The sequence below is a fragment of the Agelaius phoeniceus genome, chromosome 4, assembly GCF_051311805.1.
Source record: "Agelaius phoeniceus isolate bAgePho1 chromosome 4, bAgePho1.hap1, whole genome shotgun sequence".
NCBI classification, from domain to species: Eukaryota; Metazoa; Chordata; class Aves; order Passeriformes; family Icteridae; genus Agelaius; species Agelaius phoeniceus.
In genome coordinates, this window is record NC_135268.1 from 15,009,099 (window position 1) to 15,027,991 (window position 18,893).

At 39.5% G+C, this 18,893-nt stretch overlaps 1 protein-coding gene across 8 annotated transcripts in view; it reads left to right on the forward strand.

The window, feature by feature from the left end:
* WDFY3 (WD repeat and FYVE domain containing 3) overlaps positions 1–18,893 on the forward strand; it is a 152,623-nt gene that overhangs the window by 94,842 nt on the left and 38,888 nt on the right. For all 8 annotated transcript variants that reach the window (XM_077176944.1, XM_077176948.1, XM_077176947.1 and 5 more), the window contains 14 exons: positions 764–995; positions 2,549–2,649; positions 3,437–3,655; positions 5,376–5,557; positions 6,621–6,852; positions 7,480–7,640; positions 8,815–8,926; positions 9,354–9,544; positions 10,989–11,141; positions 12,708–12,781; positions 12,884–13,045; positions 14,445–14,539; positions 16,612–16,732; positions 17,503–17,720. In XM_077176944.1, coding sequence (XP_077033059.1) covers positions 764–995; positions 2,549–2,649; positions 3,437–3,655; positions 5,376–5,557; positions 6,621–6,852; positions 7,480–7,640; positions 8,815–8,926; positions 9,354–9,544; positions 10,989–11,141; positions 12,708–12,781; positions 12,884–13,045; positions 14,445–14,539; positions 16,612–16,732; positions 17,503–17,720 — 2,253 coding nt within the window. The remainder of the gene's footprint in view (positions 1–763; positions 996–2,548; positions 2,650–3,436; positions 3,656–5,375; positions 5,558–6,620; positions 6,853–7,479; positions 7,641–8,814; positions 8,927–9,353; positions 9,545–10,988; positions 11,142–12,707; positions 12,782–12,883; positions 13,046–14,444; positions 14,540–16,611; positions 16,733–17,502; positions 17,721–18,893) is intronic.

Genomic DNA, 18,893 nt, shown 5'->3' on the forward strand with positions numbered 1-18,893 from the left:
ATTATATGGCTGACTGTGACATATCATTAAAAATACCTTAGTTGAAATTTTTGAAATATTTAAAAGAAACTAGAAAGTATCTTAGATGATACTGGATAAGCATTAAATCATGAAATAAATAAGCAAAATAAATTAACTGAATTTGTGTTATATTACATCTTCACTAGATTTTAAAAGAAGGGAGAAGAAGAGATTCAATTTATCTCTTGGCCAGTGTTCTATTTATTTTTATATATATATATATATATATTTGGATTAGAGTATTATCACTGGGAAAAATAAAGAATGAAAACAATGGGAAAAGCCTAGGAAAGAAAATGCAAAGCTACCTCCTGAATACCACAAGTTAGGTTAAATTGCCTAAGCTAAATTCACTTTCTGCTCACTGAGATTGCATCTGAAAAAGCACAAAGCAGAATTTTCCCTGCTTGTTAAGTCAGGTAGCAGGAATGCATCTGAAGAGGAGCCTCTGCAAAAAGGACACTGTGCTGACATGAGATAATGGGGAGGGCCTCTTGGCTTTATCACTAACTTTCCTTGGTGTGTTGTGCAAGATGCCCATCTTTCGGCCTTGGTTGAGCCTTTTTATAATCAAAGCAGTGCTGCCCAGCTCATTATCTTATGAGAAGCTGAACTAGATGATAATCTGTGGACAATTCAGCTATTCCACCAGACTTGAAAGGTCCAAATAAACAGCCTGAGAATGCCTCCCTTTTGCGATGCTGTATTGCAATGCTGTGTTGTTTCTTGGCTTCTCCTGTAGATAGCATGGTCACCTCCATGGAAGGCCTGGGTCCTGACAGCGTCTTCGGTGCGCACGAGGACAGCCGCTATCGGATAAGCAAGAGCCTGCTCAAGCCAGCAGAAGGGAGCACAGTGCCCCTGACCAGAGTCAAGTGTTTGGTCTCCATGACAACCCCACATGATATCAGGCTTCACGGGTCATCGGTGACACCGGCCTTCATCGAGTTTGACACGTCTCTGGAGGGGTTTGGGTAAGGTCCTGCCGTGCTCTCAAGTAGCGTGGGCACAGTGCAGTGTTTGCTTACTTCCTGTTTGCCCAAAGGAATGCTTTTAAATTTTAATAGACTGTTTGCAATTAAGGAACAAATGAACTCTTTAAAGAGGAGAAAGGAATGCTTCGAATCACATAAATTTCCACTTCCTCATTCATTAATATCTTGATAAAAAATGCTTGCTTGCCATGTGTGAAAGTGAAAAAAAGAAGTATGTGTCATTGATGGGACCCTCTCAGTTCTGGGTTTCACATCCCTTTTGAAACAAAGGAATGCCAACATACCCTTGAAGGGTTGCTGAGATTTATGTATGACATTTGGATGGCACAGGTATTCCAAGACCCACTTAAAATTGCTGAAAAACATGAAAATGTGAAACTGCATCAGAAATACAAATGAAGCAGACAAGGCAGCTATGATGAGTTCAAAGAACTGAATGAAACTTAGTATTACTAACTGGAGGCGTAGCCTGGATATCATGCTTAGCTAATTTTTTTCTTTTAGCACCACTTACTTGTTCTTCTCTCTCTAATTAAACACCTGCTGAGTGAAGCACTTTTTTGAGGATCATGTAATATGGTTTAACTATTCAGAAGATGAAAGCATGACACCATTCTCAACATCTGTTTAAGGAAAATGTTTGGTCTTTTTGGTTATAAAAATGAAACAGAAAATCTTGAATACTTGGGACCTCTGCTGCTGTCTGCATTCTCTTTTCAGTTCTGTAAAGCAAGGTGCAGCTTCCATTTTCCATCTAGCCTTAATATCCAATACAGTCAGGGACAGACTTATTTTTTTAGTAAACAAGTGGTACTCTAATCTGTGTTCTACATCCTTCATAAGAGAGAAGAAAAGAAAATTGTCTGGACCTAAGAACTTGAAATAGGCTGGCAAAATGAATTTTCATTGTGTTTGCTTCAGGAGATTTGTGGGTACTGGTAACATGTCCAGAAGTAACTCACATAATGCAGTTGTGACTTCTTGAAATTTCAGCAAGTCAACTAAGAAGGCTTCTATAATAAATTAAAAAAAAATTAAGAACTTTTTTCCTTATATTGATTTCCATTGTGTCCACAGCATCAGAGGCTCTTGTAAGGACCAAACATAGCTAAGTTGGAGGAATATGATGTTAGTGTGAGAGCATACTTTCTTAAGATAGGAATGTCATTGTCTGCAGTTGCCAGATCCTTTGACTATTTGGCTGATCCAGTCTCTTTAGAAAGTTCAGAACAACTCAAAGGCTGCTGCAAGATGCAGGTGCCCACAAGGGAACATCTTAGGCTATGAAGCCACGTGGGCATGACACTATACCTTCACATCAAAGACTTACACTGCCAAAGTTCTTTGTGCTAGAGATAATTTAGACTCACAATGAGCAATCTTGAGAATTAATTCCTATTTTTCATTACTACAGAAGTCACAAAGCATGTGTGCTTATGGTATATTTTCCTAAGCCATGTTTTGTTTGTACTGAACTCCACTTACACTGACTTCCATAAACTCCAGTGTGTTACTGGTCTTGTGTTTAACAGCTGCCTGTTCTTGCCAAGTCTGGCTCCCCACAATGCACCTACAAATAATGCTGTTACTACAGGACTTGTTGATGGTGCCGTTGTGAGCGGAATTGGAACTGGTGAGTATCCAGTGTGACTGGTAACAAAGTGTTTTGCATCTGATGTTTAGTTCTCTTAGACTTCTAAGAGAAATGTCCAACCCCATACTTCATGGTTAGCCATGAACTGATAGTATGGTGTTGGACACTGTGCACCCACAATCAGGAACTTCTTGTGTCTTTTTTTTTAATGTGCTTCTGTTGCCCCCAAGACAGTGAAAAGCAATATAAAATATAAATGTGTGATTGCTTTAAAATGCAAAGCTTAAAGTAGAAGGCTAAATTGTAATCAACCAACGTGTATGAGTAATAAGCCAGATGCATTAAGAAAAAGTTGAGGTCGTAGTGTGTAGAGCACATAGGAAATGTGGAATGAATTGTAATGCCGTACTTGTGACTTTGTTCTGCTGAATCCTTGACTGCATTTATTACAGGCATAGTTGCACACACCATCACAAAAGCCCCATCTAAATTGTTTGCCATCACTTTTACATATTGTTGTGGATTATTCACCCTACAGGAACCAGAATGCTTAATTAAAAGCTGTGGGATTAATTGAACATGGTCACTTAGTTGTTAAGTCTAAAAACTAAGGTGAAGGCTTACTGCAGTAAGATAGAATTAGTGAGAGCATCCTGGGATATCAAGTGGAGTTAGATGTATGTGGTAGAGAGATGTTCCCTTAACAGGGGCTTCTTCAACATCTGAGAAAACACAGCTAGTATTAGCTGAGCTGATATGAAGAAAGGAACAGGACCAAGTAGGTATCCTAACTGCAGCTATGTAATGGGCTTCTTTTTATTTTTAGGTGAAAGGTTTTTCCCACCGCCATCTGGTTTAAGCTACTCAACTTGGTTTTGTATTGAGCATTTTAGTACACCCCCCAATAACCATCCTGTGAGACTCCTCACTGTAGTGCGGCGCGCGAACTCCTCGGAGCAGCATTACGTCTGCCTTGCCATTGTCCTCTCGGCAAAAGACCGCTCACTGATTGTTTCAACTAAAGAAGAATTGCTTCAGAATTATGGTAAGAGTTGTGCCACATCATCAGCTAATGCTTGGCAGTATTATAGGGATGCAAGAGCAAGTTGACTTTAAACCCAGTAGCCAGAAGAATTCTGTGCTGGAACTTTAATCGCTGCCTCACCAGTTCCTGATTTTTTTGACAATGGAAAAATGCAAACTGTAAACATTAATTTATGGAGCTGTTATAATTTCCAAAGAAGGTTTGATTTCTGTATATAAAAGAAAAATTTTTGCCAAAACCCCAGGTAATAAGTATTCAAGGGAGGGATTACATCATTGGTTTTGAAAGGTTTTGCCTTTGATTTATATTGTGTCATTTATTTTAGACATCATGTTTTGAGGTCTTGATGTGCAAATTTTAACTGTCTTTGCTTTGAAGAAGTTTGGAAACAGTAAACTAATAGGTTGAAGGCTTTTTCAGTCTGGATAGTCCCAGTACTGGAGGGATTTTTTGAAGGCAAACAGTCATTCACTTCATGTTCTAATGCTGTGGTCAGTTTTCAGAAACAGTTTGTATCTCCATTCAGTATCTGCGCCCAAAGGAGAGGAATTACAGGAAGTGTAGTGAAGATCTAGGTGAAGCTGGTGATACCAATAACTTGAGAGTTGAAAACCCATAGTGTAAAGTAGGAATTAAACCTCCTAAATTACAAAGATACTGACAGTGCTTTCTTTCTCAGAGGACCAAATTCTAGAAGAATGAAGCAAGTTTATCTTCACACTAACTGCTTTAGCCTGCACTTAAGCTATAGTTCATATGTTTTTAGTTTAGTGAGTACCTATAATCAAACTCCCTGAAAAAGATTGGATTTGAAAAGGCTTTGTCAGAGAAGATATGAAGGTTTCTGACTATAAAGACTGTTTTTTGCTTCAACCAGGACACTTTGCTTCACTCAAATGCTACCCTGTTGTGTCTAAATCATAGTTGGTGGTGTACTGTTGAGTGCTGAGCAGGTAGGGACCTGAAGAACTGAGACTGGAAGTGCTGTGCACAACACAGGGATTGGAAGTGCTGACAGTCTCTTGTAAGAATAAATGGGATGATTTAAGGACCCTTATTGAGAGCGAGAATTGTGCTTAGAGATGTTTGGCTAAGAAAAAGAACTTGAGATTATTTTTGTATCTGAACATTAGTTCTAAATACTCTGCTTTTAACATTTTCCTTGTGCTGTTTCTAAAGAAATGAGTGTTCTCCCTGTGCAGGCAGCTGTTGTGGTAAGAGGATTAATGGTTTCTTTTCCTTCAGTATGAAAGAGTGAAGAGAGATCTGAAAAGTTCATGGTTGAAACATTCCCTGGGTTTTGGGGAATTTTTTTCCTTTTTTTCTTTTTTTCTTACTGTTGGGACAGCTTTTAAGTAGAGTAAGGGTCATTTTTGTGATGCAAAAGTGGGAATAAAAGGTCTGGGAGTATGGGTATCATCCTCTCCTCAGTGTGAGAAAGGTGAAAAATAGCTCTGTGGGTTTGGGGACACAGCTGTGGTTTTTGGTGACTGCTACTGTAGAAACATCTTCAGGAAAACAACAAAAGATCTTTCTGTAACTTGCATGGCAGCAAGAGAAAGAAAAAACTTGAGCAAACTAGTAATTCCAGCTAAAATTTTGAAGAGAGGGGAGAAGGTGAGAAGTAAAATACAGTTCTTAAAAGTCTGAATATATCCTGTGATTTTTAAGCTCTTGTAGCATTTCTGCTGGTGCCCACTAACTGGTGCTTTTCCTTTAGTTGATGACTTCAGTGAGGAATCATCATTTTATGAAATTCTTCCCTGTTGTGCCCGTTTCCGCTGCGGTGACCTCATTGTGGAAGGCCAGTGGCATCACCTAGTTCTGGTCATGAGTAAAGGCATGCTGAAGAACAGCACAGCTGCACTCTACCTCGATGGACAGCTTGTTAACACTGTTAAGGTAAAATAAATCTTTCAATTCTCATTTTTACTGGTCTGAGTGATTTTTTTTTCCTCTGTGCAGTAAAAAACCTTACAAGAAAAAAGTGCAAAATCACCACCACCACCCCATCCAAAAGGTGGTCACCCCCAACAGAATAGAAAAAAACCCCAACCCAAGCAAAAAAAACCCCACAAAAACAAAACAAAAAAATGAATTTAAAAAACAAACAAAAAAACAACAAGCAAACACCACATTTATTTGCAAAGATCAATACCTCATTGTACTGCAGAAGCAGTAAAGAGCACTGTGGACCTGTCCACTGAGCACAAAATATTCCCAAGCTGTAACAGATATCCAAACATCATTTGACAACTGGCAGGTGGGGGCTTTAAGGTATAAAGCATAACCTGGTGTGGGGTTTAAACTGGCTAATGTTACCGTGCTGCTGTAGGTAAAACAGCATGTTGACTTCCAAAGTTTACCTCCCAGTATTCCTTTTGCAGGAGGAGGACTACAGTATGTTGTTATGCTGACAGCTGTAAGACATGAGTGTCTATCTGGCCATCTCTCTGGCTACGCATGACTACATTTAATAGCTACAAACAGAATTTTTACAATGCAAATAGAAAAAAGCCTGTGCGGTTGTTACTGTCTTTATATATCAGCCAGGATCTTACTCGTGTATTTGTTTAACTGTTTGAAAAGTCTGAGTTTAGTTCATCACATTTGCACTTTAGCTTGAAATGATGTAATTTCCAAAGGTTGGGTAAGGAAAAACAACACTACTTTGAGCACCATGTCTTTAGAATCAAGACACAGCTTCTTTAGGCACAGAATTGTCATGTTCTCCTGTGTTTCCATACACATCTTCATCTTTTGATAGCCACTTCTGGTCTTCACATTTCCTTTCTGATTAATGTTCTTTACTGTCTAGTTCAGTAGAGTGTGAGAATACCCTCCGTTACATAGCAATCATTTGGTACCTCCCCTGGCTTGTAAAATGATTTTCGGACAAAATTTCTGATCTTGTCACGGTACCCTTGCTCCCTCACTAACTTGCCTGTGTTTTGTTCCCTCACAGCTTCACTACATCCACAGCAGCCCCAGTGGCTCTGGCTCTGCCAACCCCCCCGTGGTCAGCACGGTGTACGCCTACATCGGCACGCCGCCCGCCCAGCGCCAGCTCTCCTCCCTGGTGTGGCGCCTGGGCCCCACACACTTCCTGGAGGAGGTGCTGCCGGCCCCAGGGGTCAGCACCATTTACGAGCTGGGACCCAATTACGTCGGGAGCTTCCAAGCGGTTTATGTTCCGTGTAAGTACAGGTCAGGTGGCACCTGGTAACTTGGGCTGGCTGGGCTGGACTTTTTTTGTGCGTACTGGCAGAAGAGGTGAGAAAGTATGCAGGAGCAGGGAGGAAAAGCTTGCTTTTCACAGGAAGAAGATAAGTAGCTGCTGTTGAAGAGGATGATAGGAATCCAAATTCTTGTGCTGAGATACAGTAGAAGTGTATTCCTGTATTCCTCACTTCAGTTTTAAACCAAGTAGAAAAGTCATTATTCATACTATATGCAATATTTATCTGTAGAAAGTGAAATCAGAAAGGATACAACATTTTAAAGATATGTTTATATATTCTCTTTGAATCTTGTGTCTCTCGTACCATTCCAAGGCAGCTTTCCTATCAAACTGTAATAAAAAGCCAGTTGTCACAGGCAAAGATGCAGATTTACCAAATGCTTCTCTGGCTTTTGATTGTTTTGTTTTCCTTCAGAAGAGAAGGGAAGCTTACAGCCTTTAGGCTGGACAGTATCACATCTCAGCTATTTGCAAAATCTTTTTTTTATACCTATTCTGCAGTGCAAGTTGCTTAAGGTTTTACTGTTCAAATTAAAAGAAAAACAGCGCCATTAATGAAGGGAACTTCTATTTTGTCTTTAAGGTAAAGATTCGAAGTCTGAAGGAATCAATCCATCACCGGTATCTTTGGTACCAGAAGAGAAGGTCTCCTTTGGTCTCTATGCACTGTCAGTTTCTTCATTTACAGTGGCAAAAATAAGGAAAGTTTACAACAAGTTGGATAGTAAAGCTATTGCCAAACAGGTATGTTGGGAAGTCAGGCAGTAAATGTGTATGACTTTTTCCTTTCTTTTAACTTACTTCAAGACAATTTGCTCAATGCAGCCAGGAGCAATCTAGTCCTATTCCCCTCTTGTGAGCAAGGATACCTTTCACTGTGTCAGGTTGCTCAAAGTGCATTCCAGCCTGACCTTGAGTGCTTCCAGGAACTGAGAAATCACAGCTTCTCTAGGCACTAGATGGCCAATCTAGGGGCCTTCTGTGATGGGGTGACTGCATCAGTGGACAAGGGAAGGGTTACAGATGTAGTTTATCTGCACTGCTGTAAAGCCTTTGACATAGTCCCACACTACATCTTTCTCTCTAAATTGGAGAAATATGGATTCAGTTGGTGGGCTGTTAAGATGTATGAGAAAGTGCTTGGACAGTTGCATGCCCTGGGTAATGGTTAATGGCTCAGAGTCCCAATGGAAATTGGTGACAAGTGCTGTCCCTCAGGAGTCCATGTGGGGGCCAGTATTATTTAATACCTTCATTAATGACAGAGAGGGATCAAGTGCACCCTCAGCACATTCACTGATGAAACTAAGCTGAGTGGTGTTATTGACACTTGAAGGACAGGATTCCATCCAGTGGGATCTGGATGAGTTCTAGGGCTGGATGGGCCTATAGAAGTGAGCCAATTGGATGCTCATGAGGTTTAACAGCACCGAGTACAAGGTGCTGCACCTGGGTCAGGGCAGTCCCTGGTATCAATCCAGGCTGGGGATGAGCAGATTGAGGGCAGTCCTGCTGAGAAGAGCTTGGAGGTGCTGGTGGAAGGGCGGCTGGACATGACCTGGCCATGAGCATTCACAGCCCAGAAGGCCAAACATGTCCTGGGCTGCATCCAAAGCACCATGGGCAGCAGGTGAGGGAGGGGATTCTCCCCTTCTGCTCTGGTGAGACCCCGCCTGCAGTGCTGCATCCAGCTCTGGGGTCCCCAGCACAAGAAAGACATGGACCTGTTGGAGTGAGTCCAGGGAAGACCTCTAAGATGATCAGAGGGATGGAGCATCTCTCCTGAGAGGAAAGGCTTAATCCGGGTTTGTTTTATGTTACTCCTGATCACAGCAGGAAAATTTGTTAAGAATTTTAGGTTTGCATAAAATAACCTTTTCCCTTCAACCCCTGCTGGTTTTTTTCTTGTTTTCTTCAGCTGGCAATTTCTTCTCATGAAAATGCCACACCTGTGAAGCTGCTACATAACTCAGCAGGACATTTGAATGGACCAGCACGCTCCATTGGTGCAGCTTTGATAGGGTATTTGGGTGAGTTGAGCACTTAAGAATTAGTATGCTTTAAAGTTATTAATTACTTGTCAGTAAGAACTTAGGTCTAGAAAATAAATCATGTGATTGATGAAAGTTAATGGTGTATTGTATTTATTGAACATTTTTATGTTCAACACATTTATATTCTATGGGTATACTGTTATCTTTTTTTTTTTGCTCACGTGGGATGCGTGTTTCAGTTTATGATTCATTAATATGAAAATATAATCAATACTTTACCTTAGGTCATAAACTATTGTTATATATTTCCTTCACTTTCTCTTCTAAGGTGTCATAATTCTTCTAGTAACATTCTTTTTATAATTCAAGTAATGCTAAAATGAAAATTGTTTTCACATCTTCACAATTATTTCTTGCAAAAATTTGATTTGAATATATTTTAATTCATTCTCTCTGTGCTCAGGAGTAAGAACATTTGTCCCCAAACCTGTTGCCACTACACTACAGTACATTGGTGGGGCTGCTGCTATTTTGGGACTTGTAGCCATGGCATCAGATGTGGAAGGGTTGTATGCAGCTGTGAAAGCCTTGGTCTGTGTGGTAAAGAGCAATCCACTGGCCAGCAAAGAGATGGAAAGAATCAAAGGTTATCAGGTATGTAAGAAATCTCTTAAAACAGACTAGGCTGATTGCATTGAATTTCACTGTTTGTCATCACACTTCCCATGGAAATCTCTTGTGTTGTAACCCAAGTTTCCCTTTAAAAGTTTCTTGAGGTCTTGGTTAATTAGCATAGATGAATTATTTATGATGTCTTTTAAAGGAGAGGGTGAAAAGTTTTTTGCTAAGCCATTGTGCACATTTAGCTGCATTGCTGAAACTGAGCCTTCAGTGACATCACAGAAGAGCACAACTGTCGTACTTAAATGAGTCTTTTCTTGTGATTTTGAACCCACCCCTGCAAGCCCGGGAGCTTGTGTCTCTGATGTGCCAGCAAGAGAGAGGATAAAAAAACCCCAAACAAGTGAACTCCTAGAAGCATCCTTTTAAGGAGACTGCATGGATTTTGTAGTTAGTGATGCTGTTTCCTTTCAAGCTGAAGGCATAATTCTCCACTGGGATGGGGAAAAGGCAATCACTTATGCAGAAAGATTGGTTGACTAGATTCAAAGAGATCTTCACATGAGCAATGCGTTTTATGTTTCTCATGGAAGTTGCTTTACTGAAATGGAAAGTTCTGTGGTTTGGGCTGTGTATTTACAAACCTTGAAATGCTAGTGCCTGGTGCAGTTACATCAAAACGTATCATTCCAAAGAGCCTGGTGCAGACCTTGGCTTACTGTGAGCAAACAAGTCTAGACAGTGTCCTTCTTGTATCATGAGTAGTCAGTGGATCATCACAAATGACCTTACATTCCACTTGTATTGAGATCAGCAAATAGTGTGGTTTGAGGGAGATTCCCAGAAATCTGTGTTTCTTTAGTGTTTCACTGAGGATGGTAAAGCTGAACAGGCCAGAATGTTGAGTATTTAAACAAGTTTGCTTCAGAAGAAAAGAGACTATGACAGTAAATCTGGCAAATGGTTCTTTCCCAGCCCAGGTTATAAGTTAGAGCAGAAGTGGGGACTGCAGTCATGCCTAGGGGAACAAAGCATAGCAAGAAAAAAAGAGGCTTATTCATATTTATGTTACTTTTTTTCAGTGCCAGAATACCTCTCATTTGGGCATGCAGTGCTCTAGGCCTGCTCCATTTGTCTGCCATGTCCGTGACTGCCGTCCAGGAACATAACTGCTTAAGGATGTGCTGTCTTAAACTGACTGCCAGTGAGCTGAGAGCGGTGTGTGTGTCCCTAATCCTCAGGGCCTAGATGCTATCTGTGGTGTAAACAGATGTTTTATGAGCTAGAAAGTGTCCTGGAGATGCTGCTTTTGTAATGAACTGCAATGCCACTTGCAAACTCTTTCATCAAGGGTATCAACCAGCAGACATACTTTAAAGGCCTTCTCAAAAGGGGCATTTCATCTGTTCTCCAGCATGCTTAGACAACATTGCTGTGTGCTCACAGGACTAATCCCTTTTCTGTTTACTTGTTCAAGCTGCTGGCAATGCTGTTAAAGAAGAAACGGTCCCTTCTGAACAGCCACATTCTCCACCTGACCTTTTCCTTGGTGGGAACTGTTGACAGCGGGCATGAGACATCCATTATCCCAAATTCTGCTGCCTTCCAGGACCTGCTCTGTGATTTTGAAGTATGTAGAGCTGCACAGAAGAGTGATTATTATGCTGGATAGTGATTAAGTCAGATGCTGATAGGGTACCTCAAATATTCAACAGTAGCAAATTAGGCTGTTATACTGAGAACATCCTATTTCTTATATTGTACAGTGGAGCAGGTGAGCAGTAAGATTATTGGTAACTTTCCCTGCTGAAATGGCTTGAATCAGTGCACAAACAATGGATGGGTGCCACAGGTGTTTCTGCTTTTTGTTGTTTTAGAAGTGAACATTCTGTAGTTTTCTGTTCCTCAATTTCTTTTCACCTGTGTGTTCTACTGCAGTACATATATCAAGGCATGAAAAGTGCCCTGAAAATAGAAGGTAAACTTCCAACATAGCACATGGAAATCACTTTATCATACATCTCCTACAAGGCTATTAGTAAGGGAGTTAAAATTCTGTTTGCATAACCTATGAAATACTTAAATGTTGTGTTCAAGTAAGGAAAGTAGCAAATTTCAGAGGGAAATGCTAATGCAGTAGAGGCTGAAAAAAGATTCCCAGAACTTTCCCTTTGGTATGTTCTCCTTTGGCATTATCTGTACCTGAGATAGACTGACTAAAAGAATTCTGACTCATATACATTAAAGTAAGTAAGTAAAAACCCTACTACCACTGCTAAGCCAGCTATAAGTTGCTGACTCAATATTGCAATTCAGTTTTGCACAAATTACTTAATAGACTTAACCATTTCCTTTTCTTAGATGCCTATTTGAGTACTTCAAAGCACTCCTGGAAACCTTATTTAGGAAGAAAGTCTGAGAGTTTGACTATTTTTTTCAGTTTTTTGATTGTTGTTTTAATTATTTACTTTATTCAGAAATCAGTGACCCAAACATTTCGCTTAGTTTGGATAAATTAGATGTTCTTAGTCATGCTGAACAGGGAAATTAAAAGATTTGTTCTCATCATTTTAGATTATAAGATTAGGAGAAGAGCAAAAACTAGAAAGCTTTTCATTTAAGCCAGTTTTATACACCAGAGCACAAATATTAATTGTGCTTTATTCAATAGCTAATCAATTTTAAGATTTACGGCTGTAACTGTGAGCTTTCTGGCTTTTATGTCTTCTATTACTTCTATTGATTGAACAATTGATATTTTGGGGGTATTGGTAAAGAATCTAAATAATTTAAATGCAGGCAATGCTGGGTAAAAAAATCAGTTAAGATCTTGAGTTTAATCTTGGAGGAAGGTAGTAAGTTAATTTTATGAAGACATAAGCCTTCACCTAAATGAAATAAATTTAGCACAGCCTTGTAAATCCCAATAGCTCCTTTGGAGTCATTGCATTGTCTGTTTAAAGTTTGTGCAAAATGACAAGGGTGTGTGACCTTTTGTCTAGATCCCTTTATAAGTTTTCAGTGTGGTACCCTTACAGAGAATATTTTTTTAATTGATGTGTGGTTTGTCATGCCCAGGTAAACAGTCATGTATATGAATGATTTTAATATCTTCATAACCTTTGATTTATTAATGTTGTTTTTAACCTACAAGTTGATTTGTGTACCAAGAAATACTGTTTTTTCTGTATTTCAGGTCTGGCTTCATGCACCCTACGAGCTTCATCTGTCGTTATTTGAGCACTTCATTGAACTCCTCACTGAGTCAAGGTATGAACTGATGAAAGCCTAGTAATGGGATTTACAGGATTAGATGATATTTAGAGGATACTCCAATTTTAAATGGCCATCTCATTTCTTTTCTTCTTCCAGTGAAGCAGCAAAGAATGCAAAGTTAATGAGGGAATTCCAGCTCATCCCAAGACTGCTGTTGACTCTTCGAGACATGTCCCTGTCCCAGCCCACTATTGCTGCAATTAGCAATGTGCTGAGCTTTCTGCTTCAGGGCTTCCCCAGCAGCTATGACCTACTCAGGTAGCCCACACCTGGATAATTTTGTCTTTCTTGGTTCTGTTACCTTGGTCAAAAGTACTTCATGGTCATACTGCTGAAGAGTGTGTGACATGGAATGCTCATGTACTGATTTCTTTTTTTCCCCTCTATGAACTAGATTGAACTAGACATTGGCAATATATTGAAGCCTTGATTTGCATATGATTTTCAATTTGCATCTGACCAAGCATGGTTGAATGGTCAAACTGGTTTAATGTTCTACTGGTGAAAAGTAAAGGTTCTGAGCAGCCCCTTTTGTTCATGTAAAGCATTAAGCATTCCTTCTGAATGCCACTGAATATTATTTGACATGGGCTAAGAAGATAATTTTGGTTAAAATGCAGTTTTGATTACTATCTTGAATGTAAGGTTTAGTTCCAGATTTTTTCTTAATCATCACTGTATAAAAAGGTATTTAAGGATGTCAGATATAGTGCTACTAATTCTGATTGATGAAAATTACACTAGTTACTGCAATTCATATGTACAGGAGTATTTGAAATGCTTTAAGAATAGTTTAACTCCTTGAGAACTTGATTTTTTTCATCTCTTCTTTCATTATAATGGAAATGGATAAAATGTTGTGGGGTTTAGAAGCTCTTTGCATATGCATAGTCATGTTTTCAGCTCCTTACTTTTAAGTACAATTAAAGGTATCAGAAGCCTCAACATGAATATCTTCTTACCTGTCTTTGTTTTAATTATACAGGAAAAAAAAATTACTCAAGAATAAAACTATTGATTTACTTAAATGGTTACAGAATAGATTGTAGACGTGTGTTCTCTGTTCTCCTTCCTGGAAATAAAGAATGAAAAATGTTGCATAACTTGGGAAAAGTTGCACTAGCTAGGGGCCATTTCAGGTTAGCTGTAGAGGAAAGAGAAATATATTGCATCGCCTTTCTTGGAGTGGTACATCAGTGTCTTGTCATGGAAAACCATGACCCTGTGTTACATAACCTCAAGCTATAGGCATAAATGTTCTTCCAGAGCTGAGTAACCACTGTTTTGATCTAATAATTGTTCAGCTGTAAGGAGTTGCAAATAATGTTTTGCTCTCCTTTAACTTGAGGTGTTCCTTTTACTCACTTTACCGACTCAGCGGTATCTCTCAGTTCCCTTTCCTGAATCCTAGCATTTTAAGGGTTCCTTACCTGCAGACTTGTCTGCAAGTATTCTATTAATTACTACAAATTAATTTGTGTTTTGGCTAGTAACTTTAAATGAAGACCATTTTTATCAATCTTCAGATGTGAGGAAGCTGACATTTTTGGGTATCTCCCTGTCGCTGGTGTCATGGTTTTATATTTAAGGTGAATTATTGATGGATGAGAGTGCATCTGTCATATCAATGAGTAATGTTTTTTCTGTATACATCAAGGTTTGGACAGTTCATCTCTTCCACTTTACCTACGTTTGCAGTCTGTGAGAAATTTGTGGTCATGGAAATAAACAATGAAGAAAAGCTTGACAGTGGTAAGTGTTGACAGTACTTAGAAGCAGTATAATAAAATATATTATAGTATCTTCTGAGCTTGAATACAAAAAATGTATAAATAGTATAATGAACAATGTTACAATATTGTTATAACCTGACTGCCAGTTAGTGGGGCTTTAGTTTTCAGTATTGAGTGCAAAGCAGAGCAAAACTTTCTTTTTTTTGTTTCCTTCATTTAACACCGTATGGTTTTGTTCTCTTTCCTCCACTTGCTCCCTCCAATCAGCTGTGTATCTCTGCTTCTTTGTGGAAAAAGGAGGAAAAACAAAACCAAACAACTGGTTGCTGGGTGCATCAGTCCTCCAGGTGTGAAAGAAGTGAAAGAATTAGCTAAGACTGCCTAGTAACCTTTTTTTAGGCAAAAAAAAGAAATGTTACCATCCTTCAATAATTCTGACATTGAACTGATTTGAGACCGTTTCTACCCTTATTGACATTGTGCAATTGCATTTTCAGTCTGTCTCCCTGAACAGAAATGTTTTAGTCCCACAGTGGATGTCAGCCAAATAAAAGAAGGATTATCCAAAGAACCTCTGTTTCTACATCTTTTGGCAATATACTGTTGCAGAGGGACAAGTGAGAGAGATATTTCTTCTTTTAGTTATATTGGTCTGGTGTCACAAAAAACAGGGTTTGGGCAGTCTGCACATTCTGGAGAGGAACATTTCACAAGAGCACGTAGTGACAGGGTGATGGAGAATGGCTTCAAAATGAAAGAGAGTTAAGGTTGGATATATGGAAGAAATTCCTTACTGTGAGTGTGGTGAGAGGCTGGTGAGGCACTGGAACAGGTTGCTCAGAGAAGGTGTGGATGCCCTGTCCCTGGATGTGTTCAAGGCCGGTTTGGATGAGGCTCTGAACAAACAGAGGAAGTCCACTGGAAGGTGTCCCTGCCTATGGCAGGGGGGGTAGGAACTTGATGCTCTTCAAGGTTCCTTCCAGCCCAAACCATTCCATGGTCTGGTGGGATTCATCATTATCTTCCTGTGCCTCACCTGTTCCTTTTGAATAGTTTTGGTTTTGTGGTCTCAAAGATGATTAAATTTGAGCTTTTTAGTGAAAAAGAAGGTATTGGGTATTGGAGAGAGATCCAGATTGGTCTTCCCATTGCAGGCCATGAGTTTCATTTCAGTTTTTTTCCCCCATGCTAACAGCAGCCTGAGATGGTTTTTGCCTACATAGGGGACTGAAGAACCTTGGGGAGAAATTCAGGGTGTGGCAGAAATGAAAAGAGAAGCTTTTGAGGCAAAAGGCATGAGATTTTTAGCCTAGTGGAGTTCACCACTTTTGTTGGATTTCTGCCATAGAAGATCCTTTGTGTCTCTATCTTGTGCACAAAACCTCAGTCCAGAAATTTTCTATTTATCTGTCTGTCTTCATTTTTGCATATGTTGCCTCAAGCTGTGCTGCCTTTTTTTTTTAATAACGTAAAAGCGGGGTCCTTCTTTGACAGCATAAGCTACAGGAAGAGTGATTTGCAAAATAGCTGTAAAGTTAGTCCTGTGCTGCATGGATTGCCTTGGTTGCAGTAAATGTGTTTTTCAACTGATGATGAGCTTGGGGATGTGTTGAAAGAAAAGGAAACTGATTTTTCTCTCTCTTTCTTAGACTTGGAGTGATTTGGGAAGTATCAGGGTCACTTCCCTACAATTTCCACATCCCCCCGAACCACTCTGCTTTCAAAATGCAAAATGTTTATTTAATTACCATGTTTTGCAGTTTTGAGAGAAGGGAGGGATGGGAAGGGGAAGGAAAGGTGACAGATAGTGACCACCTCAGTTCAGATTATTGTCTGAGAAGCTATGATTCTCTTTTTCCTGTTCTTCAAGCTGTCTGAAGTTTGTGGGACGGTGATAAGGAGGCACCAGACATTTCTCAGCACCATATTACAGTCTGCTTGCACTTTAGCACAGCTTCCTTGGAGCCTGAGGGGGGGGTCAGGTTGTATTGGCTTATGTATGGAATTTATGAATAGCCTTTAAAATGCCCAAGTTCCAAAATCCTGATTTTGCCTCTTTTTTTTTTTTGTTTGGTTTTATTCAATATTTAGGAACAGAGGATGATTTTGGAGGACTTGTTTCAGCTAATCTTATTCTACTGCGGAACAGGCTTTTAGATATCCTTCTGAAACTTCTATATACATCTAAAGAAAAGACAACTGTTAATTTGCAGTAAGTACAAAAAAACCCTTGAAGCAGAGAAAGGATATAATATTTTATTTCAAGGGGAAGAATTATACAGCCACCCTTCAAATCACTAGTTGAATTGCGTCATTTTATAGGAAATGTTGAATGATTTATGCAGATGTCACTGAATTACTCTCGGGTATGCTAGTAGAAATGGGATACATTATTAATTTTGTTGTTTTCTCTCAACTTCGTGTGTGGCTATAGAAAAATAAAATCTGTCCAAGAGAAAACTTTCAGTTTTAGAGAAGTGGGATAGTCAGCTTCTCATTTGGTTGAGATCCAGAGGCTTCAGTAGGGGTTATCATTAAGATCATCGACCCTAGAATGCCCCTTTAAATTGCAAAAAACACATTCAAATGTTCCCAAGTAACTCTTCCCATAATAAATACAAAGAAAGAAACAATCTTCCTTCATTTTTTTAATACCAGGTCATGAAGAAGTCATGTGAAAACTTCTTGTTCAACAAGATGATTTCAGTTCAAAGTCCATATTTGTTATCAAAAGCAGCTATTGGAGAAATCTCATGCAATGGAATTAGTCCCAGGAGCTGTATTTAGTCCTTCCTTTCTTCTAAACAAATGCACATTACCTGTTTCATATAAAGAGTTGATAAGTGGTATTACTTGTTTGTAGCAAACTTAACTAAGAATTTCCTCTGAAGGTTTTCCCTGCAGTGGAGGACATTTATTTTTGCTGTCTAGTAGAAAACTAAATGCTGTAAAATGTGACTTTTTTTTTTCCCCTTCACTTAGGGCTTGTGAAGAACTGGTCAAGACACTGGGTTTCGATTGGATTATGATGTTTATGGAAGAACATCTTCATTCCACCACAGTCACAGCAGCCATGCGAATTCTCGTGGTCCTGTTGAGCAATCAGTCCATCCTTATTAAGTTTAAGGAAGGTCTCAGTGGTGGAGGCTGGCTGGATCAGACGGATTCTGTCCTGACCAATAAGATTGGTACTGTGTTAGGTAGGCATCTCAGCCCCTGGGGGCTCAGGGGTTGCTGGGAGCACCTGTGCTGGGGTGTTGAGCTATGGGTTACTGTGGGGGTGCTGTCTGGCTGAGGCCTTCCTGTTACTCTTGTCTGTGCTGCCATCAGATGCTTCTGCACTTCATTTTTCTTACAAGCAAGAGTTAGGATTTCCTAGGCAAAAGGGAGTGGTTTTACAAAGCTGCCCATGACACAGATGGCCATTGTAGTTCAGTTTTGGTGCATCATATGTAGCTAATTGGTTTTTTTGTCTTACCATCAGGGTAAGGTTAAGTGTGTCCCGTGGGCAGGCGTGGCTGAGCTACTTGCAAAGGAAGCATAGAGGAGCAGCACTTGATGCATACAACTAATAAAGATTCGGAAAATTTTGCTTGTTTGATTCCTTTAATACTTAATTGTGCAGCATTATGTCTGAGCTGCTTTGACTAGTGAGTGCTGTGTCCATCAGATTTACCAGTTTGAATTTTTGCTGTCTTGGAAATTTCTGTGTTCACAGTATAGTCTCAGCATTTCTTTTCCTTTCCCTCACTGCGCTCTCGTGTACACAAGCACACTTTCTATTAAAGGTTTTATTTAAAGTTCTTAAATCCTCTGTTAGCCAGCTTATCAGACCTTTCAGTTACCCCTGTGACCTAGAATTGTGTATAAGATTTTAGTGGGCTACAGAGCCCATTTTGAGCATCTCTGAGCTGTCTGAAATGTGTCTCCAAATGTTTGAAATAACGTTTGTCGGCTCTTTATAGAGAGGTGTAGTGGCAATTTCCCACCAACCTGTTTTTTTTTTTCTAGTCAAAATAAAATAGTGCTTTTCAGATGAATGTCTATTCAGGCTCTGGTGCAAACTCATTGACATTAAATGAGGGTCTTTCATAAGCCTCAGTAGCCTTTAGATCAGAGCAGTGGTATCAATAGTACTTCATTGTTGTAAATAGCTGTTCAAGGAGCCACCTGTCTGTGTTGCAGCAGTACATGATCTGTTGCTGCACTAAAAGTTTTTCTGAATTGGTTCACTATAAGGAAGTAATTGAAGTCTTGTTGAAGTGATCTCCTTTCATGAAGAGGGATTTTCCTGAAATGAAAATACAAAAATACAAAAACTATTTCTTTCTGCTTTGTATCCTTGATAGATTTCAAATATAGTATCTTATTAT